Source organism: Topomyia yanbarensis, chromosome 1, assembly GCF_030247195.1.
Source record: "Topomyia yanbarensis strain Yona2022 chromosome 1, ASM3024719v1, whole genome shotgun sequence".
NCBI classification, from domain to species: domain Eukaryota; kingdom Metazoa; phylum Arthropoda; class Insecta; order Diptera; family Culicidae; genus Topomyia; species Topomyia yanbarensis.
The window spans coordinates 55,851,363-55,877,759 of record NC_080670.1 but is presented as its reverse complement, the minus strand read 5'-3'; the positions used below and the strand labels follow the sequence as shown (position 1 = coordinate 55,877,759).

Sequence of the window (26,397 nt, the reverse complement as noted above, 5' to 3'; positions counted from 1 at the left end):
GAAGCAGCCGTGGCCCGCAACGAGCTATGTCAGGTGGAATTTCACTACCGCCTTCGCTTCTCTGTATAGTCTCCTTCCTGCTACCACCTCGCCATCGAATTGATTCTCACCATCTTCCTCACGTTTCTGCTGTTTCTCAGATTGCAGCACTCTATATCCTCCTTCAGGGTGATGCAGATGGGAATCATCCCGGCAATAACGCATACTGTCTCCGGTGATATTGTTCTGTACGCGTTCGAGACTCGCACGGCCATCAGCCGGAATGTTAAACTTTTCGCGGTTCCGCTTGGTTTTTAGCGCCGCAGCCCAGGCGGGAACCCCATATCGCAGTAACGATGACGAAACACTAGATAGTAGACGTCTCGTGCTGCTTCTCGAACCGCCGACGTTCTTGTGCTGCTCTTCTACAGCTTGACCGCGTTGATCCAGCTTTCGATCACGTTTATTGTCTCCGTCAGACACTTCCACTTCTTGAAGTGTCTCACTCGTCACCGTTAGTTGTCCGCGAAACCAACGATTTTCACTTTCCTGGGTAGCCGCAGTGTCAAGACTCAATCGTACATCCCGTTCCAAAGAGTTGGACCGAGAATGGAGCCCTGAGGAACATCCGCTGTCATTCGCATGTACATCTGCCCTTCGTCTCGTACAGCAACACTCTCGTACAGCAGTAGTACCAGCATAGATAGTTCGGGACCCTCATTATGTGCAGCGATGGCTCCCCAGCTGGCGCTGTTAAATGCATTCTTCACAACTATCGTGACCACGGCACATTATCGATCTCCTCTTCGCTCCCGTTCATATGCATTCTTCGCACTCACGAGCACTGTTAGAATTGCATCCACTGTCGATGCTCCTTTGCGGAATTCGAACTACAACTTTTCCGAGTATGTCCAGCAACACGGGTTTCTGCATCTTTCGCATTGCTAGACACTTCTGTAGCACCATTCTGAACATGTGCGGGAACGTTAGGATCACAGCTTTCAGCATCACGTTTGGTATACCAAATGGCTTTCTTTGAATTCAGTCGCTCCGATGTTTTTCTCTTCATCGTTAGTCGCTTCCCGTGTTTGCTTCTTCTTCTTCGTCCGTGTTTGTTCCTTCTTCTTCGCCTTATAGTGTCGGTGGCCAGGTAGTTAGGTGTGTTTCGGGAATAGACCCTCAACGATTATCTTCAGCTTACCCGGGCACACTTCGGCTGGCGTTGATGGGCCCTTCATTTTTGCCATTGCGACTCGGTACGCGTTACCCCAAGGAATTAACGTCTACTTCTCAGCAAAGCTACTTGTGGGAATCTGACTTTCTAAGCTTAATCTCTCGTTTTAAAGCAGCCCTAGCTTCCCGAAACGCTGCTTTGCGGTGCTCACTATACTGCTGTCCGAGTCCGCCGTCTGGCTTTGAAACAAGCAGCGCGTAGCGTACTGTGCGTCTCGTTACACCAATAAGCTGGACGCCGTCTATTGCGTGTCTCCAGTTTCTCGGCATTGTGGCAACACAATTCTTGTTAGGTCAGCCGCATCCAGGTTCTCGGTCCTGTGTCCGGCCGAAATGCCTCAACGAAGAGGTATTTGTTGATAGCGTCTGTCTTCCACTTTTTCTCGCCGGTCATCCTTCTCCATGCTGCAGCAGGGTTCCTTTCGCCGATACGGAGCGAATCGCTTGGTGGTCGCTATGCGTATACTTCTCACATACTCTCTAATCCATGTTCGCCGTCAGTGAATGGCTACAGCATGTGGCGACGATGATAGAATCCCTCCCGTTTCTTCGAAATATGCTAACGCAACCTCCATTGCACAATCATACGTCTAATTTCGCTAGAGCTTGGCTACTCTACTGTTCCATTCCACAGTCCAGGCATTGATATCGCCACCAATGGCTACTGGTCTTCGGCCGATTCACTGCTTCGATAAATGCTCCAGAATTAGGCTAATCTGTTCCACTGTGTAGGGGAAAGAGGGTAACAGTGGAACTATGAAAACAATACGTTTTCATAGTTCCACTGTTACCCTCTTTCCCCTACCTTGGAGAAGCCTAATAGCTGCATACGAAGATGCCGTTGATTTTGGCAATCACGAAGCCTTCGGATGAGCGTTTTATCACTTCTTGAATGGGGAATCTGCCCATAATTTGTAACACAGCTGATCCCGATCTATCCACCACCCAGTTACCGTTACCAAAGGGGATGTGATACAGCTCTGCAAGCAAAACCACGTCACGCATGGTTCCTGTCGTAGACTGCAACAACAGTTACTGTGCGGTGTCACAGTGATTCAGATTCCTTGGGATATCTTGTAGGCAGGGCACTTGAAGGCAACCGTCTGATGGTCGTTTCCGTCCGCTGGAATGCAAAGCATACACATCAGCCTTTACGAACAGTTTCTCGCAAGATGGCCTGTCTTCCCGCATTTCCAGCACATCCTAGATCGATTCGCGCCCAAACACTTGAAGCATTTCTCCGTTTGTTTATTCACTCGATGACGGCTCTCCTCGTAAACAATCGCTGTCTCCGGGCTAAAGGATTTAACTTCCCCCTGTTTACTCATTGATTTGGAGATAACTTCCTGTATAGTCGAGCTGTTAATTGCGGGATTACCTTTTTGGGTACGCCTCGTTTTTTCACGTTTTCCCCAAAAGTCTTCAGCTTCGGATCCTTTCTGACCTTCTTGAGGAGCGCTGTATATATCGCGGCATTGGCCTTGACAAGCGCGGCTTCTCCCTTTGGCGCCTTCTGACGAGCCATGGATTTTCCTTTACTTTTCTGATCATCTCTTCCTTCCGCTTTTGCTGTTTGCCGTGTTTCTCCCTACGACCTACAACCGTACTCCAGTTTTCACCTGGTTGAGTGGCGTCCTTTCCTTTCCGGCTCCCGGCGAGGTTCTAACTGACGTGTTCTTCACTCCAACCTGCTTCTCCTTCCCCTGCTTCGGACGGGTTAGGAAGATAGTAGCCTTAGCCGACGCCAATGCCCGCTCAGCTACATTCCAAGTAACAATTGCAGTTTTATAGCATGCTAGAAGTGCAATCTAAGATTTATCACTGGCTATAAAACTACCATAAAACCTCAATTGTTACTAGGCATCGACAGTAGTGTGTGTATGTATATGTGCCTTTGTGGGTATGTTACCAAAAATTTCACTCACTTTTCTCAGAGATGGTTGAACCAATTTGTACAAATTTAGTCTCAAATGAGGTACAATGTACCCATCGGCCGCTATTGAATTTCTAATGGTGCCTACTTCTGGTTCTGGAATTAGAGGGTGTAGAGTACGATCACACAGCAAATCCTGATTTTAACGTATACTGCAATGAATGTAAAAAGGTGACAACTTTTCCAAAATGTAACACCAACTGCTTGGATTTGTAGTACATTCAAAGTCTCTTTGTCCGAATTGGCCACCATTATCGGTCCCGGAAACCCCAAGGGAAGTATTCAAATTCAGAATAACAGTCACATCGGTTTTTCGAAGATGACAGATTTGATCAAGCTTTGTCTCAAATAAAAGTTGTTGCATCCTTGTAAATGGCTATTAGATTTCACCCCGATCCGACTTCCGGTTTCGGAGCTACGGATTGTGGCATGCAGTCACATAGAAAACATCAATTGCCTTGTACGCAGCTCACCTGGGATGCCCAACCCCGCATGTAGGGTTAGTGATTTTTCCAAAAGAAATTTTTCTAACCCGAAAAAAGCGAATGACCTTATGGTTAAAACCTCTATAATCAAAATTAAAAAAAATCAATGCAAACCGATATCGCGATGAATGCAAAGAGGTAAATATATTGTCAAAAAGTATGTCAAACAACTTTCATTTGCAGTTCTAGGTTACTGGCGGTCAACTGAAATTTCGTTAACCACATTGAACATGATAGAAGGTTTTGGAAGAGCCCCGTAAAAGTGTCAATCTATTAAAATTTGTTTATTTGTTGTACCTTCATCAACAAACCCCTTGGCCCCAATGGTGGTTGCTTAAACTTATTGCATTTCAGAATAGATAATATTTTAGCTTTAATCGAATTCCTCGTCAGATTGAAGTCAAAACCCGTCGCAATACTGTTAAACATACACTGAAGTCCGGTAACAGCGCTCTGGCGACCATTGTTGGTTTTCCTGAACTGTTTTGCCAAGGAAGATATCGGAGTGCAAAGCGTATGAACCGGCGTTGGACGACCTCGATTCTGTAAACACCGTTCTGGTAGTACAGATTCCAAACAGCAGAACAATATTCTAGTGTTGAGCGAACCAAACAGTATACGTCCCTACAGTTTTTCGCTATTCAGAAGATCAACCCAAGCTGTCTTGATATCTTATCCACGATGTATGAAGTATGTGGTTTGAACGTTTGTGCTGAACCCATGATAACTCCGAGATCCTTGGTGTGAGAGTGTCTTGGAATGCTCGAGTCGAATAAATGGTAGTTAAACTGAATCGGATGGCATTTCCGCGTGAACGTAACGATTGAGCATTTACTCGGGTTCAAAATCATTCTGTTTAGGTCACACCACGTACTAAAGCTCTCCAGTTCACTCTGAAGAAACTCGGCATCGGTTTTATCCCGTATTTTCTATTTGGACCTTCACTTTAGGTTTTTACGATTCGATTTGCGCGCTCATTCCTATTTGCCTACGCGGAGTTTGATAACAACAGCTGAAACTTTGTCTATATCGCTCGAAATTTGAGGACACCGGTGGTTCAGTGGTAAGTGTGGCCGCTTTTCACTCCAGTGGGTCTAGATTCAATTCTGACCGAGGTCGTTAAGATTTTTGGAGGTGAAAAATCTGTGGTCACGTCTTCCTTCGTAAGGGAAATGGCCGATATCTAGGGTCCAGATGGTGAAGTCACCTTTCTGAAGACAATGCAGACCGAGGTCGACGGAAAAAAATAAGTAAAATTGTTTTCGTATCAAAACTGAAATCTGTTAGGCTGCGCACGCCTATGATTAACTTTATTTGGCTTGCGAAAATGACCTCATTTTTAAAGTCACTGTTGTGTCTTGTTCAGCATTTAAAAACAATAGAATGCTTATCAAAATAAAAGATGAAAAACCTCAGCGACGCATCTTTTTACCTCTATCTGCTACCGGTGGCATATGTTCGGCATGCAACAAGATTACTTTTATTAAGTAGTATTATTGTTAGTAAGAAAATAAATGATGAAAGCAAACTACACTTGCGGCACAGATTCCCAATGATCGTTAAACAAAAACGTTAATTCGATTGCATTCCCCAAAAAATATGAAGTTGCTTCGTATCGGCATACTCATCTCATGTACGCTTATTCGCTGCCCAGCAACTTCAACTTTAGGGAAGCGTGTTAATTGGAAACGAGGACAAAACAGGAACTTGTAAGATTTCATAACTCGTGCTAATAAGACAAACTCGAATCCCTTCCCCTTCGATTGAACTGTAGTACGGTTATACCAATGCCGACACTTTTGGAATGACACGCTTCGCCATTGACAAACCGATATGTCACGTATTGTCTTTACCCCCTCGTAGTAGCGTAGGTCCTTCCTTTTTGAAACCCACTATCATCTCCCTCTCGCTATCGGGTTGCTATGGCTAGTCGCGGGCCGTGGCCGTGGGGTGCGCTTGTACTTCACATTGGAAAACGTGTCCAAGAAGCGACCCTAGCTCATCATTATCAGTCTGTTCGATACACACAAACACTGACCAATTTTTATATACCATCCAAAATATGAAACCATTTTCTTATTTACAACACAAACTTGTCCCTCAACGCCCTCAAAGTGAACCCATCATCATTATCATCGTTGTCATCGTGTTCGTATGCCAATGGATGACCCTCAGTTTCCAACTCATCTAAATACGTAAAAAAGCTACTGATGCTAATAACTGCTAGCGCAGCAGCACATACCCTTCCCGCCAACCCCTATTCGATTCTGTGCTGCGCTGTGGAGGGCAAATCTTGCCGCCTCGTGCGTCCCCGTTGTCACTTCTCCCTTACCTTACGATTACGGTATGGCACGCATATACCCACATTGTGGTCCGTAGATTTAGATATACTTCTGCGTTACTCTTCCCCCCTCTTGATGTATATCATAGGAATGGTTGGCAGTGTTGCCAAGACGATACAATTATAACGATGCGCTCGTTTTTTCATAGAAATTTTTTATTTGATTATATTGTTTAGTTTACATCACATTTCAAATTGAATATATTGGATGTTCAGCAATAAACCGTATTCATCTCTATTGCTTACACAATTCGGTTAATTATTATTAAGATATAATATGCTTTCGCAGTCTAGTGATTTTTCAGTAAGTTTGCTTGTCAGATGAATCTGGCAAAAGTCTACGTTTGTCTACGACAGGGGAGGGGGGTCTCTTTGAAAAAGTCTTCGCGGACTTTTATTTTTTGTTATTCTCGTATTACTAATTATAAATGGAATTTAAAGAGAGCTGTATTCAAAATATCGGTCTATTCAGTATTTATGCAGACACTTCAAAGCTAGTACACTATTGGAGTAACTACTCGTTAAGCGACCACTCAACCAAGAACCCACGATTTTTTTTGGACAACCTCACACGGTGTTGTTTCTTGCGTATATTTTGATATAGTTTTGATCTAGGAATAATACAGAATGACAGTTCCAAAGACGATCGCCCAAAATTCCTCTCGGCGGAAGATTTTGACTGTGAAATCATCTGAGACACCACTAGTTAGCAGACATGCATGGACCATTAAATGCACGAACAATAGAAAAAAGTTAAAAAATGGTGAAAGTTATGCATTGTAACCAAAAAAAAAAAGATTTTTAACAATAAGTGGATTAATTTTATTTTTTATTTATTTATTTATTATTATTTAAAGCAATAGTGTAGTTAAACTGCTACAACAAAGTGTTTACTCGAGTTAATCAGTTTCTCTTGCAATCATTTACACTGATTTCAAAATCTTTAAACACCGGTTAAATTTTACGTCTTGACCCTACGCAACTCCGTGTAAACCGGTTCAACTATATTTTTCTTCGAAAATATTCGGCGTTAAACTTTGATACTTTGCGGTAATACTCTTAGGTGATACGGCTATTAATTACATAAGAAAAATAAATATTTTTGGGAAGATTTAAATAGCTTCGTTCTCTTAATCAAATAAGGCAATTTAGATTTTCTTATTATCTTAGAAATATTGAAATTTGTTCACGAAAAGTGAAATTTGTGTGCATGTTTGGTTAATTATTTTAGTCTAGATGATAGTACACATCTACAGTATTATTTTGTAATTGTTTGTTATAATTTAACAATTTTGAATGCACCAGTAAGGCTCAAAAAGTGTTTAGCAATTATGCATTGTTGGTGTACGTTGCACTTCCGCCAAAATTTAAGCTAGTTATAGCAATATATCTTTTTACATATATTTGAGTGACTAACTTTGAAAAGAAGTATTCCGCTACACAAACGTAGGAAAGCACCTTGAATTGGTATTAATTGATTTGATCAATCATAGACAAAAAACCAATATGAAAAACCTTTCTTTAACATTTAAAAAGCTTGAAATAAATCTGAACGCTAATTTTTAGTTGAACATTATAATATGCTTCTGGCTAATTTCACATTTCCCGCGAATAAAAAAAATTAAAAGTCTACGTAGACTTTTGGCGTGAGGGGAGGGGGTTAAAAATTCTCAAATTTCGGTCTACGTGGTTTATGAACGGTCCCTTTATGTTTCTATGTTTGCGAAAAAAATGTTTGCGAGTCTATGTAATTCATTTGTGCTAAATAAGGGAAGACGTTTCGAAATCATTTTCAGAATTTCGTTCTGAATCCTTCAAGAGGTTGCATACCTTTTTCTTTTTCCTAAAATTTAAAAAAATATTACTTTATCTGAAAGTACAACTCCTTGAGAATAATTTCCCAAATTTTTATAGCGATCCGATCAAATCGACCGATCGATCGATCGAAAGTTACAGCGCTTCGAAGTGCGCCTCGCTACCAAGAACAGTGGTCACTTGAAGTTTCAAACTCGATTATCTCGAAATGAAATTTTTCCGAAAATTGTTTTTCCGTGATCACGATTGCCGAGAAAATACACAATAGATTTTCTTTTTTCAATTATTCGTAGTTTTTCTCGTACTTTAATTTCTTTTTATGCATAATTTTTTGTTTCATAGATAAGAATTTTTAATGCAATATTTAGACCTTAAACATCGATTGTTTGGGAACAACATTCCCGTATGCAGGAAAAAATTATTATTTATTCAACCAATCATTAGGGTACGAGAAATACTCCTATACTAATGGATTTTTTTAGTTTTAGGATTTTGGTTGATCTGTTGGACTTCCATCGTGATCACCGCAAGCCATCGGGGAAAAATCGATAACTCCGCCAATTCTCAATATATTTTTATAATCTAATGCTTGTTTTTTAACTGAAAAATGCGCTATCAAAATACTATGATGATGATGTAATAAAATCATTACTTTATGCCTAGGTATGTAGCCCCTTAAAGCGTTTGACCCTTTTCTAACGCGCCGTTATATGCATATTTGGCCCATGTTCTTTGGAATTCCCTATATACATGGGACAATTATGTGTAGAACGGCAGTATATCTGATATAAAATTCTAATAATTATCTTATCTTAATCTCTCTTGATAGTATCTTAACTTAAACAAAAGATTTTGCCATGCATGTTGAGCTGTAATACTGTATCATTTTGTTGGACGGCCAAATAATGCATATCAGCAGTTTCATTGTAAATCTGTTGAAAGAATTCTACGTTGAGCGATGTAGGAACAGTAATAACCATAATATCGGTTGCTCAATAATTGTAGCCTGAATACTATTGTTAAAATCTATTGACCAAGAATCCCTTGATTAAAACATTAAATCAAGTTTTGTTATCTTTGAAATTCGTACGTCAAAACTAGGGTTTCGAACCTGGGAATACAAGAAATATATGTTTTATTATTCAGTCGGGATACTTCCGTATTGCGGACGCTTTTGGAGACACTCTTTGAGGTGGATCTCCCCGTTTACAGTCCCGGTAGTCACGAACGGCGCACTCCGAGAGCAGATCGCTTGCCAAATCATGTATTTATTGGCAATCTTTGAAGGTTTCTGCTTCCTTACTTCCTCTGGAACGTCAAACGTGTACTGGGCGGTGAAGAGCACTAGCCCGGAAGCTTCCGGAAGTCTGCATTGACGTAAGTCACATCATTCACGATGAAGCTTCTTCAGCATCTGGGTGTAGTTTCCGGGCCCGTGACTTTCCTATCGTATTTTGCCGTCCGGCACGTCACGATTTGGAGCCTTCTGCACTTTGTACGTATGCAGCCCCTCCTGGTTCTTGGCTCTCTGAACGAAAGACTTGGACAGATTAAACTTTTTGGCCACATCCCTGACCGGCGTAGACTGTTTCGGGGAGGGTAGGGGGTACTAGGGTTGTGATACCGGTAATACCGGTACCGAAAATCCCGGGAATACCGACCCATTCTTGGCACCGTAATACCGGCACTGAACAAAAGCCAGTACCGGTATTATCGGTACCGTTCATTTTTTTATTAAAGCCTTTCGGCAGTCGCGCCAGTGCACTGAGTGCACGCTGCTCTGGAAAACTAGCGAAATCGTCTTAAGGCATCAGCGGCTGCTCGTTCAGTGGGCCATATGCGCGACTTCCGGGGGGTTAAAAATATGTGGACTGTCTAGGGGTGCCCGTTTCCAAATATCGGTTTGCAAGGTGGCTTTAAATTATATTAATTATCTTCTAGATAAATTGTTAAGCTTACACCTTTGTGGAAGAATGAGGTGGGGCATTCATCATAATTATTCTAGAAGTTAAACATTCCTAATTCCCGTTGTACTGAACGGTCTGTTACAATTCCTGTACTATTTGGTCGAAATAAAATTTTAACGATATTGTACTAAATCTCAAAGTATTCCCATCTAGCGTAAAAGACGTATAAATTTGTTTTGATTTTTTTTGTATTAGCGACATTCTGATTGGTTTCCATTATTTTTTGGGTGGTGCGTAATAAGACTGTGGCCATGTCTGTATGTGGTTTGCCGTTAAATCTTTATCTATAGAATAATGAACAGTGGTTTAGTAGCTAACAATTTTAGAGTTGGTCAACTTCGAATGGAGCGATTCGCTATTTTTGGTCACAAAAATTCCATAGTTTACAGGAAAGTAAGCAGCCTGGGTACGCATAACAGAATAGCAAGAAAACCGCATAAAGTTCGAAACCAATTTACAGCAAAGCGATAATGCCGAGAGAAAATGTGCGCAATCTGGTCGGATTCACTCGCTTTGCTTTACTGTAATAAGGTTTCTTACATTTACCATCTGTTGATGTCGACGAAAGTCGCATCGCTAGGCAGTTATTGATTTGAAGGTGGCGTAGATCTCGAAATAAAAGAAAGTGCGGCATACGCAAAATATCTGAGACATGAGACATGCAATTCCGAAGCGTTTAAAAACAATAAACATGTTTTTGATATGAACAAATCAAACAATCAATTGCACTTCAAAGTATTTCTCTTTTGAAAAAAATATTCGAGTACCGGTACTTTAACGGTACTGAGGGCTTCAGTACCGCAGTACCGGTTATCGCCAAAAAGGGTCGGTACTACGAACCCTAGGAGGTACGTGAAAGTCCACGCTTGTCGATGGAGTGGGAATGGGGGTACGAGAATTGTCCACGTGTACTATTGATGCTTTCCTCTTTTTTAGAAGGTAAAGCAAATTTGCACCCTCATTGGCATAAGCGCTTTCTTTTCACCATCGAAAATTTTTCCCAATGGTGAGTAACACTTAAATCGCACATGCAGTTCTGTAACTGATATCACACCCTTTTGCTCTCAGAAATATTTGATCCAATCTTCTGTAATTTCGTCAATTCCCATAATGGTTTTGGATCTGATAACTTCATACATGATCCAATATAAGATTTGATAGGTTGTGCGTCATTTCCCGGAATACCATTTCCCGGAAATCTACATCGCGGAACGTACCAAATCCCGGAATGTCGTTTCTCGGAAAACCATTTCTCGGAATGTATCATTTCCCAGAAAACTGTTTCTCGGGATGTATCATTTCCCGGAAAACCATTTCCCGGAAAACCATTTCCCGGAAAATAAAAAAAACCCTCGTAGCTCACTGACCAAACTCAAGACCTGCTATTTTACCTACTTTAAAACATGAAAAGTGAATAAAAAGCACCCCAATGGGTGGGATATCAAAAAATTAAATAAGTACTAAAATAGTAAAAATACTTCAGATTTCAATGGCATAACAAATTACCGAGAAAAAGACGTTTCGGGAAATGGTAAATTCTGGAAAACGATATTCCGGGAAATGATATTACGGGAAATGGTACATTTCGGGAAATGGTTTTCCAGGAAATGGCATTTCAGGAAATGGTGTTCCGGAAAATGCTATTCCGGGAAACGACATACAATCCATTTTTTAAACTAATTTTGTTCAAAAATGAAATATTTTTACGAAAGAAGAAAAAACCTAAAATTCTATGGACAAGAAAAAACCTAAAAGGACAAAAAACTTCAAATTCTATGGAAATATTTGTTTTTAGAATAACATTCAGCATCAAAGTAGTCCAATACATTGAAAAAAACCACAATTTCCTACAATTTGAAACACTTATTATATTACCGAACAATAAATGGGCAGAAAAATCCACGTGGACACCGTGGGTAAGGGGGTAGGGGTACAGAGATTGCCCAAGCTTGTCCACGGAGGGGGAGGAGGGGGTCGAAAAATCAAGGTATTTGGGTCCACGTGGTATTTGAACGGCCCCTTAAACGCTTTCACTATACGCTTGTGGCTCTCATCATTAATAGAACACCTTCTCACCGTTGACTGCACGATTTCGAGTTGTTTTCTGATGTCCCGATGAGATTTTCCAGGTGGTTGCGCAAAATCAGTTCGCGACGTTGCTTTTTGGGTGACACATTTTTTTCCAATTTCCAAAAAACTGACAGCGATAAAAATATAGTGTAAACAATACACTCTAAACTACTTCTACCAAAACTTAAGAGAAAATACCGAATAGGTTATTTTCTACAGCATTTTTTTCCGTTATGGAATTTGATGTGGGACACTTTTTAAATTCATAAAGATCGCCGATTAAAGAAATTGCTGAGGCTTGTGGAGTATCATCTTTTTATATTAAAACTTGTCGATGGACATGTCGCGCGAGACTTCAGCTGTTCCAAAAGAATCAACACCACAACACCAACAAATTCAACACCCACCCTACTCATCAGACCTAGCCCCGAATGACTTTTTTGTTTCTCAACTTGAAAAACTTTCTGGAGGTTGAAGCGGCAGTAATTTTTTCTGATCACCTAGAGGGTTGAAAAAAGCGTTTGACCAAATGTATAGACTATGTCGAGAAAATTTTTGATTGACTTGAATGGTTTTCTTTTAAAAGGCCGGAAACTTTTCAAATTACCCTAAACCCCACAACGTGAGGTTCACGACCATCCTTAATTTGTGAATCAACATCATATTTCTAACTCTTCATATTTCATTGTGATTGCATTATTATTATTTTCTGTAATCAACGGTAGTCGAAATTTTTTATCAAATTACGAGTGTTCTAATTTCTTTTAGTTAAGTTTACTAAATAACTTTTTACAAGTTGTATAGTTTAAAGCATATCCAATGATGTGCAATGATACTGCGTCGAAACGCTCAAAGATCGTTATATTGGTATCAAAGAAGGAATTGTAGAACTTTGCGAGATGAATTTTTTTCTATGAGCATAATGGTGATGTTTGTTATTTACTTTTTCGAGAAAATTAACAAAAAGTCTTATATGTAACATAAAATTTAAATTATTTTACTTATAAAAAACTAATTTTATTTAATATTAGGACACTTTTCTCTGCCAAATTTTCTGGCTTTTCAGTGGATATGAATATAACTTTGGTGTCATATTTCTTGAGTTGGATCTAATATACGCCAAAATTAGACAAACATGAAAATTCTATTATCCAAATACAACGGAAACAAGAGATAGGGTTATTTTGTCAAAGAACAAATTATGCAGCATTTGCAACCGAACATTCTGAGATATTGAAATGATGTTGTTCACTATTTAGCTTTTCGAGAAATGAACGTTCATAGTATCATTAACTGTAAGATAGGAGATGGCCGTTCGAGAGTTCTCAGTTTTCTAAAGGATTTTAAAGAATTAAAATACGAAACATACTAGGTAATTTAATACCAACAAGTTATTTACAGAAAAACTCGAAACAACGCCAGGTAATATTTCAAGACGAGTTTGGAACTGGACTTAAAGTTCAGAACAAACTAATATCCAGAGAGCGCGAGTAAAATAAAATTATTGTTATGCGCCGAAAAACAGGAAACACTAGTTTCCTGCGACGAATGTTTAAAAAACCGGTACGTATTGTAATTTTAGTGAAAATAATAGTCATTCAATCGTTGTTTGAAAGGGTTAAACATCACCTTATTACTAAAACTGGCAGCACAGGTTACACCAACACCGCGTTCCCTTTCCCATCCAGAATGGGAAGCAGCTAAATCGGTGCCATATGCGAAGGGTCTCGTTCGCTATCGGCACATTGTGCGTATGCTTTATAACAGAGCTAGAGGAGGCATTTAAACGGGGGATATTTGAGACCCTTCTGTTATTTATTTTAGCTCCGACGTTTGCACACCAGCACAAACACCCATACTGATGCAATTAAACTTTGTACAATGCCTGCCAGTGCTGATAAGGGGCGTAGAACATGTAGAACGAAGTGCCCTTTAAAGGTTTTTATTTGCTAACACAACCAACGCGAGTTTAACAATTGATTTCCTATCCTAAACTCACCTGTGGAAAGGCAGCCCCGATGCTACCTAGGTGACTGTTCCATCGAACGCAAAACTGCTGGGACTGGCCGGAACTCATCGTCAATTGTGATGTGTCTTCCTAAAAGCTAATCTGCTTTCCAAAAGCGAACTACCTTGAGCTACTTGAGACTCTTGAAGGACAACTTCGACTCGTGTTGTATACCTAGCTCACTCACATCGACACTAAAAATACAGAGTGAAGCACACAGCACGGGTTCGGATTAGTCACGAGGGCTCTCCTCGTTTGTGGTCAACGATTTAATAGCAAGCGAACAAAAAAAAATCGATATCATCCCACCCCCTTGCTCGTTTCCAGATCTTTTCCTTTCGCTCAGCCCGGGGTGGAACGATGGACCCTACACACGCTTGTTCCCCCTTCGGTTTGATAGAATAATACAATATCGTGCACTGCTCCTACTGCCTGCACTACTATCACCGTTGGCTCGGCATGAGGTCAAAAGAGCACCCGAAAGTTCAAAGATCCCTTGGCACATCGCCCTCTGCGCTAGCACGAATACTGCTTTTCGAAGGAGGTGATTGCGAAACGAGCACACGAATTATCGATTTTTGTTTGTCTTCAACATTTGCTTCTGAGGGAGTAAACTCACTTTGTCGCCCAGACACTTCCAGAACCGATTGTCCGCTTGGCTGTGGCTCAAACCAGTTTCTAATATCTGCCCTCAAACGCTCGAAGACCCCGATAAGCAACGATGGTAGTAGAACGAGATCCCAGCGGACGCCGCGACGCCATTTTTGTGTGTTAGAAACGGTAGTGCATCGATTTTCCTCCCATCAGCACTGAAGCGACGTCGTCGTCTTTGAAGGGACTAGATTGGCTTTTTGAGGTCACAACTTTTCCACTTCAATTCACTCGCGATCGTGTGACAAGGACTTCGATCCCGTTGCGTTACGATGACGGCGATTATTGCACAATGGACCGTTCTAAACGCGATTCGACAACTTTTTGATGGAAGAGACTAGATAATAGTGACTTTTTTGGGTAAACAATCAACACACACAACGCGCAGCACGCAATAAATGAACATTTCCACCCGAACCAATTCCCCCTGCTTCTGTTTTGCTACTAGTGCTGCTGTTGCTCTTGTTGGGCAGACGAACACTGCGATGAGCGTGAAATATGACTGATACGCTTTTTTCACTAGCGTTTGTCGCTCCCGCTCCCGACTCACTGATTTCTGACATGAATGAACGTCACTTGTGAGGAATAATTTCCTATTGGACTCACTGTTGATTCGCAGCGACATCGTTTTTGGATACGAAACTACGAGATTTATTTGTGTGAAACAGCTGTTATTAGACGGGAGCCATAGAATTACTTCGGATTAAAATGAAGAGCGATTTTTCTTCTATACTATACATAATAAGTGGATAAATGGCTAAAGACATAGGAAAACGTTGTGAAAACCCTGTTGAACGTATGCAGCAGTTAAACTATTATGAACAACAAAGAAATATGAAGCCTGGAACATGTAACAAGGTACGTGAGTGAACTCTAATATTTAAAGTTATAACACAGGTGCCACTTCGAATGGTTCTATCATTCTTAGATGAGATTAAGATCCAGCTCGAGTGCTTAAAATTTAAAATCTTCGGAATCCTTGGTTGATTCTCTATATAAACAACCCTAGTTTGGATCAGGTTTCTCAAGTTTTAAATTTTTGGGCTCGGGTCGAGTGCGAATTTATCAATTTTCAGGATATCGGGTACGGGTCGGGTTCGATCAAATTGAAACCCTCCAAGCCTTGCCAACAGCGCTATATACAAGTATGCACGCACGAGGCATTTCACGTGAATTAGTCTGGCCAGTTGCAAACCGCGAAGGCGTAATTCTGTAACTTTTCCTCATGAAAATACAGTTTTTCCAGGGGAGTGGGCGTAGCGTATTGGTAAATCGATTGCCTTGTACGCAGCGCACCTGGGTTCGAGTCCCGACCCCGCACATAGGGTTAGAAATTGTTCCTAAGAGATTTTTCTAACCCGAAGAGGCGAATGACCTTAAGGTTAAAACCTCTATAATTGAAATAAATAAAAAATAAATACAGTTTTTCCTTTCTGCACAAGATGAGATACATTCATTATCGATGATCATTGTCCCACATGACTGGAGACAGGTGAGGGTCATCGCCATCCAAAAACCAGGAAAACCAGCCTCCGACCACAATTCGTATCGTCCGATCGCAATGCTGTCCTGTATCCGGAAGTTGTTCGAGAAAATGATCCTGTTTCGGCTCGACAATTGGGTCGAAACAAATGGCTTACTGTCAGATACACAATTTGGCTTCCGCAAAGGCAAAGGGACGAACGATTGCCTTGCGTTGCTCTCAACAGAAATTCAAATGGCATATGCTAACAAAGAGCAGATGGCATCAGTATTCTTGGATATTAAGGGGGCTTTCGATTCAGTTTCGATCAACATTCTTTATGAGAAGTTGCACCAGCATGGTCTTTCGCCAATTTTAAATAACTTTTTGCTAAACCTGTTGTCTGAAAAACAAATGCATTTCTCGCATGGCGATTTATCGACATCACGATTTAGCTACATGGGCCTTCCCCAGGGCTCATGTCTAAGCCCTCTCCTCTACAATTTTTACGTGAATGACATTGACGAATGTCTTGTCAATTCCTGCACGCTAAGGCAGCTTGCAGATGACGGTGTGGTCTCTATTACAGGTCCTAAAGCCGTCGACTTGCAAGGACCACTGCAAGATACCTTGGACAATTTGTCTGCATGGGCTCTCCAACTGGGTATCGAGTTCTCCACGGAGAAAACTGAGCTAGTCGTATTTTCTAGAAAGCGTGAACCAGCGCAACTACAGCTTCAATTAATGGATCAAACTATTGCTCAGGCTTCAACATTCAAATATCTCGGGGTATGGTTCGACTCTAAAGGTACCTGGGGATGTCACATTAGGTATCTGAAACAGAAGTGCCAACAAAGGATCAACTTTTTCCGTACAATAACTGGAACATGGTGGGGTGCCCATCCAGGAGACCTAATCAGGTTGTACCAAACAACGATATTATCAGTGTTGGAGTACGGATGTTTCTGCTTTCGCTCCGCTGCGAACATACACTTCATCAAACTGGAGCGAATCCAGTATCGTTGCTTGCGTATTGCCTTGGGTTGCATGCACTCGACCCATACGATGAGTCTCGAAGTGCTGGCGGGCGTTCTTCCGCTGAAAAATCGATTCTGGGACCTCTCATATCGATTGCTCATTCGATGCGATATTCTGAACCCATTGGTGATTGCAAATTGCGAAAGGCTTGTCGAGCTTAATTCTCAGACCCGATTCATGTCCTTGTACTTCGATTACATGGCACAGAACATCAATTCATCTACATATAACGTCAACCGTGCTCATCTCTTAGATACTTCTGATCCAACTGTATTTTTCGATACATCCATGAAGGAAGAGATTTGTGGAATTCCGGATCATATTCGCCCACAAGTGGTCCCAAATATTTTCTATAACAAATACCATCAAGTCGACTGCGCCAAAATGTTCTACACTGACGGATCAATTCTCGACGGGTCCACAGGCTTCGGTATCTTCAACGAAAATCTTGCTGCCTCATTCAAACTCAATGATCCTGCTTCAATTTACGTCGCAGAATTAGCTGCCATTCAGTATACTCTCGGGATCATTGACACCCTGCCCTCAGACCATTACTTCATCGTTTCGGATAGTCTCAGCTCCATTGAGGCCATCCGTGCGGCGAAGCCTGGAAAGCACTCACCGTATTTCCTGGGGAAAATACGGGAATATCTGAGTGCTTTATCTGAAAAATCTTACCAGATTACCTTGGTTTGGGTCCCGTCACATTGTTCTATTGCGGGCAATGAGAAGGCGGACTCTTTAGCCAAGGTGGGCGCATTAGAAGGCGACACTTACGAAAGACCAATTTGCTTCAACGAATTTTTCAGTATCTCTCGTCAGAGGACGCTCGATAGTTGGCAAACCTCATGGAGCAATGGGCATCTGGGACGGTGGCTACATTCCATTATCCCGAAGGTATCAACGAATGCTTGGTTTAAGGGGTTGGATGTGAACCGGGACTTTATTCGTACGATGTCAAGGATCATGTCCAACCATTACTCGTTTGACGCGCATCTCCGTCGTATAGGGCTTGCTGAAAATAATCATTGTGTTTGTGAGAACGGCTATCACGACATCGAGCATGTTGTTTGGCTGTGCGCAGAGTACTGTGTTGCCAGGTCCCAACTAATAGATTCCCTTCGGGCCCGAGGTAGATCACCCTATGTGCCAGTCCGGGACGTCCTGGCAAGCCGTGACCACCCCTATATTTTTCTTATCTATATCTTTTTGAAAACCATTGATGTCCAAGTTTAATACATTTTACCCTCTCTCATTCACAGTAGAATCTCACCAACCTATCCCTGTATCTACAATATGGCATTGCTTCACGAGTCTTCGGTGCACACTCTTCTTGATAACCGTCTATCCAGAACATCATGACATACCGCACATGCAGATGATATAGAGTGCCAATAATTATCCGAAATATCGACCCTCCCCTCGCCCCTGCGATTACAGGCTGGAAACTACAACACTACAACAAAGTGTGCATATCCGCCACAATGATCAATCAGCAAACGACGATGTCAATTACACAATATGTATCCCACTTCCTACCTTTGTCCTTTACTTACATAAGAGGGGAGCAAGCCGCCCCTAAATACGGCTTTCCCTTCCCCCACTAACATGTGACATGTAATATAAAAAAAAATGAATTATCGGCCTCGTTAAGCTACAGCATTTGGGCCTAAATAAACGTATTTTAAGATAAAAAAAAAAAAAAAAATTATCGATGAGAGCTACACATTTATTCTTTTCTTATTACTAAGCCTATTGGCTTATAATGGGGGGGGGGGGGTGTAAGGGGAGGAGTTGCTTCTCTAATCTTCCGGTCATCACATCGCATGCTTTGGTATACTTAGTATGTATAACAAACATGAAGATGTGACACAAGGTGCCAAGAGCGCACTAAAATCCTGTCAATCCTATTTCTCATTGGATTGTCTGCTCTAAATATATCACCAGGGGATCATTCATAAATGATGTTGGATATTGACAATAGGGAAGAGCGTCACGTAACGAGATAAAAAACTAAAAATGAATTTTAGACGTATCAGCGGATCAGGGATAAAAAAAACGTACAACATTGTTTATGAATGGCCCCCAAACAAAGAATATTCCATAACGAATATCACGTAACATAGGTGACAGAGCATTGGGATCAAGGCCAAGTCCCCCCTGGGTCGTGCGAAACTGAGAAGCAACATCAATTTAGGCACAGATAGCACACTTCCATTTATTTTCATTATGTTTTGTTTTGTCTTTTCATTTGTTTCTCCTGCTACGATGTGTGTGGGAGAGCGGGACGGCCAAGGAAACGGAAAGCCAGTGGCACAAACAGATCAGGAACAGGAGGGAGGACTGCGAACAGGGAAATCGACAACAGAGGAGAAATCGTTTATTTATTTATTATAGCTACGATACTAATCACAATTGTTTTGCTTTTCTTGTTTCGTTTCAGCAAACCAAAATCTATACGGACTAGCACATACGAACAGTTAGGCTTTGTAGGTTCTCATCTTGAGAAATGACAATGACACTGTACGAGGTGGCGCTGGGCCTGTGGCCTTCGACTGGCATGGTCCATTCTCATTGATTCGGAAGTCTTCTTGGCTGGTTGGTAGATATGTGCTCCTACTTGCAAGTTGATCAATTCGCTTGGGTGGGGGACATGTGGATCCTACTAGTTGTCGACTCTTTTGATCGTGAGTATGAGGCTAGTTCAGGAAAGGAGTGCAGGACTGGCACCTAAGAGATAGTTAATTATTCAGGACTTGTTCTTATGATTACTAAACTCGACCAAGCACACCGGCTCTCAGAAATGATAAGCAACCCTTTCGGGTCGGTGTGGTCTATTCGAGTCGAACCAGGCGGACATTCGGTTCGAGCAAACTTTATGGTTAATAGTGGATAAATATTTCTTATGCCTTTATTGGCAGAGATTCTTTTGCGAAATCCTAAAATACCTTCACTGGTATAGCTACTCAGGATAATAATAATAGAAAAATTAAGGGTTTGCCTGGTCCATAATGTAATGAATATGTATATTGACTAGAACAGGGATAATCGAGTTATGATATAAGGTAGAGAAGAAACAGCACAGTTGAAGGAAAAGTATTCGCGAGTAGGACTAATACTGCTAGTATGTTTACCGTTTCAATTAATAGTCGATTGATCTGCTTCGGAACTAGCAGACAAAAAGGAGATTAGGAAGAGACAGAAGCGGATTCAATGCGAAATTTGTCAATATGACGTTGACCCCAAGGCGATGGTAGGATGATTTTCCATAGGATGACAGACTAGATGACACGACGTTACACGCTCTGAACTTGCGCCAAATAGTTTGTATTCGATTGATCCGTTTCTGACCTAGGGGACCCATGAGGAGATCAGGAAGAAAATAGAAGCGGAATCAATGCGAAGTTTTAATTGCATCACTGACGACTTAGCACGCGTTGTTAGGAGCAGGATACATTGGACCAGACAAAATAGAGAACTTGACGTTACGTTAATCTGCAGTCCCATCTGTCCGATAAAAAAAAAACTAATCACAATTATTTTGCTTTTCTTGTCTCGTTTCAGCAAACCAAAATCTCTTTACTATCTCTTCATTTTCTGTCTCCAACTATCCTCTATGTAATGTATCTGAAACTTGTGGGACTGGTTAACAGCCGGCGCCTGCTTGTGGAAGAAACTGGTGTGCTATACGGACTAGCACATACGAACAGTTAGGCTTTGCAGGTCCTCATCTTGACATAGTCTAGATGGGCGGATGAACGTCTGCCAGGGTGTGGGCTGAGAAATGACAATGACAATGACTAAGCCTATTGGCTTATAATCACATATAGTAAAGTGGTATTTGGGACACCAGCATTTTCAACTGATTCGCAAAGTTGCTCTGCAGCCGTAATGACCAAAAATTCAAATTACACAACACTAACAGATATACTTCAAAACCATAAAATTTCTTCCAGTTTTTGCACGCAATCATCGATCCCGAGTTTCTTCAGGGCAGCCACGGTACCGACATTTTGTCCAAGCTGAACGAACTGAATCTCAAGTACGAAATTAAACAGCAAGCTGTACCATGCACTATCACCTATTATCGCACCACACAGCAAACGGTTACTCAGCAAGGAACAATCACCGACAAAACTATCGAGCAGAAATTCATGATTTTCCTTATGCATGGTGAAGATCTGGTACGTCGTGTTAAAGAGCGAGATCTGCTTTCTTCTATCGAAAAAGTACAACAGCACTATCCTGGCAAAACAGTGTCACTGCTGGTTTTCGGATTGGTCAGCTATTGTCGCAACAATCGAGGCTGCGTGGGTCGTAAGCAAACAGAAATGGCACTGACGGAATTACAACTTTTCACCGGCCTTTCCTATCAGCTGCTGGAAACGGCCGAAGAAGTCGGTGACTTTGTGGCACAACTGGGGAAAAGTTTGGCCGAGTTGCCCTACAAACAACAGCAGAACGAAAAGTTCTGCCAGGAACAGTTGTACCTGGGTAACGAGAAAAAAGGTTGCGTACGTGTCGAAGGAACGGCCGGGTTACATCAACTATACCAAAATCAGCTAATCAAAATTCCGTCCGTTACGCTGGAAGTGGCCGAAGCGATCATCAGTGTTTATCCAAGTTTGCGGCAGCTGATTGAAGCATTTCGCTTCGCTACAGATGGTCCCAATCTGCTGGCAGACATCCCGATTCGGAGAGCGGGTGGACCGATCACTTCCTCGATTCGACGCATTGGACCTGAGTTGAGCAAGAAAATTTATCTGCTCTACAGCAGCGTCGATCCGAAGATTGAACTTTGAGTATCAGCAAAAAATGCAATGAATAACAAAAATATAATACCATAAATCTTTTTTTCGCAAAAAAAAAATTATCTAATGTTACAATTTTTTCTGGTTGATACTTGCGAAATGAACTCATTTCTTTTTCAATATATTACTACTGAAGTTGAACATCTTTTGAGTTCTTTTAACACCCTTTGCTATTCTACTCTCCGGGTGCAGAGTTTTCCTCATTGAAGCACTGCTGGAACCTTCACCGGCGGGCGCGGAGTCTTCATTCTGGGCAGGCCTCCGAACAAATTTACCTCCTCTTCCTTTGTGTTGCTGCATTGGTCTGGATCCACCTTGGAACCGTGAGTAGTCCACCTTATCATAATCGAAAGCAACTGGTTTGTTGGAATTTTGTCTGGCATCTTTACCGTTCATTGGACCAGGTTTTCTAAACTTTTTCTTTTTATTTTTTCCTTTTTTGTTACCTCTAAAACTGCCAGTTTGATTGTTACTGCTGTTAGCCTGATTTCTATCATCGTCATCATTATCATCACTGGCTGCATCCTTATCGTTAACGTTGGTTCTGAGCGCTCCCGCAAACGGTTTAATCTGCATCGGATAATCACCTTTGGATTGCCGGTCTGCCTTTGCTTTCTTTTGAGCTGGTTCGTAATCGTTGAATTTTATTTTATCTAACGTTTCCTCCGTCTGTTCCAGCTCTCGTTTCACTTTCCTATCCTCCCTCCGTTTCAATGTCTTTAGAGGCACTGATTCAATATTTTTCTGTTTCGTTTCCTGCTTGACTACGGTACTTGTTTCAAACTCGTCGACCTCCTCTTTTATCTGCAGCGGTGGCACAACTGGCTCCGGTTCGTTTAGCTCACGATTTCGGCGTGCTTCAAGATGGCGTTCGTAAGGTGTGTTAAATTTGCGGTCCTGGTAGGATAGATGCCGTGTTTCGTTTGCTTTCTGATCGCCTGCGAATTGCTGCAAGAAAAGAAATATAAACTATTACTAGAATTTTAAAAATACATTGGCTAGAGGGCAATCTTACATTTTTCTGATAGTATAGTTCGATAAACTTAACGATTTTAGAATCCTCTCCTACGGTGTCACCTAAAATCAGTCTACCTTTCTCATCCAACGTCCGCTGAAAGCACATCAAAGATAAATCAATTAAATTGTCATTCGCTAGACCACTGGAAGTGGCATCCCTACCGTTTTCGATTTCTCAAACACGCTAGCCTCGGGACGTTCCTTGAGCAAATCTACCATAACTTTTTCGTACATCGAAATCTTTCCGGACGCTGCATCCAAAAGGGTGGGTAAGTTCGTTTCCAGGTGTGCACTCTGGTGACTGGTGTCGTGCGGACAGAATAGAGGATTATTTATGTCGAAAGTGGATTGAATTTTATGCCGAGTGTCCGTTTGCCGTTCGATGTCCTGCGGAACGGTTTTGTTAAGCGGAATATCCCGCGCCTTCAGAATAATCTGATGAAGAGTATGCAGATGCTGACGTACAAGGGAAGGCACCGGCGTACAGCAAGCAATTATGCCTTGCATTTCCCGGGGTAACTTTGACGCGATATCCAGAGCCATATGCTGCGGCAGGACATAGCCAGGGGATTCATCCTCTTGGCGTGCGATTTTGTCTCGCCAGTAGAGAATCTCCCGGAAGGCGTACATCTGACGTTGATCGAATACATGCCTCGAGCGACGATAGATGCTCATGATTGTATCCAAATTAATCACTGGTTTCTCGTATCGCTGCTTGCACAGAAAGGTAGATTTGTTGTAAACGGTCTGCAAAAAACTGGCACCTTTCGCATTCAGCTCGTTACGCATGCAATCGTAAATGTACAACAAATAGTGAGTATCCTTACGGGCATACTCAATAAAATTGTCGGGCAGTGGTCGGATGCGCCAGTCAGCAAGTTGGTACGCTTTGTCCGTATCAATGTTGCAGTAGTGCTTTAGTAGAAACTGCAGTCCAACTCTGGAGAATTCCAAAACCTACAAAATAGAACTGACTATATTGCCAATATTTTGCGATTGAAATTCATGTTACCTTTGCAGCCTCCGCCGTATCAAACATGTTGACAATATATAAACCCAGGTCCCGCTGAAGCCATTCGATATCACATATCGAACCGTGCAACACTTTTACCACCTTCGGATCAGTAAAAACTTCATTCAGAACCTGCAGCTCCTCGCGAAGGGCAAGAGCGTCGATAATGTAATCCTTACTTCGAGTAGATATTTGCATTAAACAGGTGAAACCTTGAAAGGTACGATAAGAATGATGCTCCAAATCAATTGCTAGTTCTTTGGCTAGCTTCAGTTCATTAAGTAAAGCTGGTATCTGCCTATGTTTGTCGATAACGGAAAGTGGCGTATCTTCGAGCATTAACGGTTCTGTTGGTTCAACTGGCTTCAGTACTTCCTTCGAAGGCTCAAACCGATCTAGCTCGACTTCGTACGGATGAAGATAGCTAACCACGTTGCCTGCTTCGTCGTACTCAGGTAGAATGGCTAGCGGTTTGATAGAGTTTGGTTTATCCTTAATCTTCGGTACAAATGGATGCAGTGGCGAATTATCAACTGGGTCTTTGAAATTAATTTGTGGTCTGGCTATATTCGTTCCGGTTATCAATGTAGCTGTCATAGCCGTAGCTGGCGCCGATTTATTTCTGTTATTCCATGTACCGCTCAGTTGGTGCCGTGGTTCCGCAGGCATTTGAATCTCACTGTGTACCAATACGGTTTCGTGCTTCTTCTTAATTCCGGCTATTTCGTCCAGGTTGGAGTTGATTCGCTCGAGAATTGTGTCGTTGAATTCCTGCAGAAGTTCGAATTTCTCTTCATGATCACGCACCACAATATTTCCCTTGATTTCTTGCATCTTCAGAACGTCCGAAATGGTATGCAGTACCGAATTGGCATGACGATCCATTATCCTAACAAATGACGGATGTGTTGAGTACAAGTCGCGGGATTTACCAGCCGGTAACGCAAGAGCAGCTCTCATAGCGTCCAGCAAAAGTTTTTGACCATTCTATAAGAAAATTAATTTAAAAACATTGGTTGATTTTTCGCAAAAACTTACGTCTGTATATTTCCGGATGGGACTGCTGTCAATTGGCGGAACCGGACGAGCGCTAGAAGTTTCTGCACCGTTGGAAGCTGCGGAAGGCTGGTTCTTATTGCCGTGCTTCATTTTATCGCGATTTTTACGTACAAAAAGTTTCAAAAAACGAGAATCGTGCGCGGACGTGATCAAGGGACGTGCAAAACAAAAGCCACGCTTCGACAGTCAGACTGTCATTTTCATGCGAATGTCGACGGGCAGTGTCAGTAATGTCGACTCGATTGCTGCATGGGAATAATTTCGCGCATGCACTGAACGAACGTCTCTCTTGATTCTGGAAAGAGGGTAATCAACCTTATTGCACCGTTTCAGATATGTTCTATTACTGCCAATTCCTCCAAATTCGTTTGGTTTGATGAAAGCAATTACATTATTTGGGTTCTATTCTAAGTCTCAACGTCGTTAGTTCGACTCACATTAATCAAAATTCACAGTTAAAAGCATATCATCGAAAACAATTCATAATCCCACGGTTGCCAAGAGGAATCAGTAGTTGTAATGCATTTTCAAATAGTATTTAAAGGTACAATCCAACAGTTTTCTTATGATTTACTTAGAAATGTGAAATAAATAGGGTCCAAAAGATGTGTTCCGAATTATTTGAACATCGCTATGTTTTCTTTCTTAATATCAATATTTATGTTTATCAAGTTAAAATAACCAAAACGTAAAAGTTCAAGTAACGGTAGGTGAATTCAGATATTATTCAAATTTCTTCTCAATCATTACCAAATCAAAGGAAATTATGGCAATTCAATGTATATTTCTGTTTGTTCATTGTAATACTATGTTCACACTACGAGTTAAAACGTGTTTTAACGCTATCTTGATGACATTTTTCGTATTGCTAATTATTATAACACGTTTTAACTCTGTAGTGTGAACATAGTATAAGGTAAAACTTGGAACACGATCATTCTGATAGCGGACTATTCTTAACGATCTCGTTGCAAAGTAGTCGCTGCTAACGTCCTAACATTCTGGTATGTCGGCTGTATAATAGAATTCTGGTATGTCGGCTGTATAATAGAAATTCTGGTATGTCGGCTGTATAATAGAAAACTTAGTAAATAAAACGTCGTGACTCGCACGCGGGAGTTATTGATAAATCGTTGGTATTCTTAGTCAACCATTGTCAAATTAGGGTATGTTTCAATATTAAAAACAAAACTAAACTGTCCTCATTTATGGGATATGACAGAAGCTGGTTATCATCCTCTGTGAATTTTATAACCCTTGTAGAGTTTTGACTTTTGTGGTGATTGAATGGAAACATTCGAAAGTCGCTTTACATTGTATTTCATTATTTTTGAATTGCCGTGTTTCGCAGGAACAAACAAAAACCAAAAACAATACGAGTGAAAGTTTCCGGAAGAAGAACAAAAGGTTTGAAGTAAGAAACATTACGCTTCTTACCGAGTATATCGATTGATGGCGGTGATACCGAGGTGATTGATGAGTATTTGGGCTCACCGGTGCCATCGATGATGACGCC

General features: G+C 41.4%; 3 protein-coding genes across 3 annotated transcripts in view; 1 reads left to right on the top strand and 2 right to left on the bottom strand.

The window, feature by feature from the left end:
- Positions 1–14,947, bottom strand: part of LOC131677655 (sex determination protein fruitless-like) — a 32,646-nt gene extending 17,699 nt beyond the window's left edge. Inside the window, exons 1-2 of the mRNA XM_058957561.1 lie at positions 14,451–14,947; positions 13,823–14,025 (exon numbers count right to left, since the gene is read on the bottom strand). Coding sequence (XP_058813544.1) covers positions 13,823–13,900 — 78 coding nt within the window. The 5' untranslated portion in view covers positions 13,901–14,025; positions 14,451–14,947. The remainder of the gene's footprint in view (positions 1–13,822; positions 14,026–14,450) is intronic.
- Positions 14,948–15,090: 143 nt separating this feature from the next.
- Positions 15,091–21,934, top strand: LOC131677657 (crossover junction endonuclease EME1). Its single transcript, XM_058957563.1, has 2 exons — positions 15,091–15,340; positions 20,939–21,934. The coding sequence occupies exons 1-2, from the start codon at positions 15,236–15,238 to the stop codon at positions 21,782–21,784; spliced, it is 951 nt and encodes a 316-aa protein (XP_058813546.1). The 5' UTR covers positions 15,091–15,235; the 3' UTR covers positions 21,785–21,934.
- On the bottom strand, positions 21,819–25,064 carry LOC131677654 (exosome component 10). The gene is made up of 5 exons (XM_058957560.1): positions 24,861–25,064; positions 23,823–24,809; positions 22,973–23,767; positions 22,809–22,904; positions 21,819–22,741 (listed from the first exon to the last, which is right to left on the bottom strand). Exons 1-5 carry the CDS (start codon positions 24,969–24,971, stop codon positions 21,899–21,901), a joined length of 2,832 nt encoding a protein of 943 aa, XP_058813543.1. The 5' UTR covers positions 24,972–25,064; the 3' UTR covers positions 21,819–21,898.
- Between the last annotated feature and the right edge of the window lie 1,333 nt (positions 25,065–26,397).

Coding starts and splice junctions, on each gene's coding strand:
- LOC131677654 (XM_058957560.1), bottom strand. CDS start 24,971: ATGAAGCACGGCAATAAGAACCAGCCTTCCGCAGCTTCCAACGGTGCA. Junction 24,810..24,860: donor CCATCCGGAAATATACAGAC/GTAAGTTTTTGC, acceptor ATTTTCTTATAG/AATGGTCAAAAACTTTTGCT. Junction 22,742..22,808: donor AACTATACTATCAGAAAAAT/GTAAGATTGCCC, acceptor CTTTTCTTGCAG/CAATTCGCAGGCGATCAGAA.
- LOC131677657 (XM_058957563.1), top strand. CDS start 15,236: ATGGCTAAAGACATAGGAAAACGTTGTGAAAACCCTGTTGAACGTATG. Junction 15,341..20,938: donor AGCCTGGAACATGTAACAAG/GTACGTGAGTGA, acceptor AATTTCTTCCAG/TTTTTGCACGCAATCATCGA.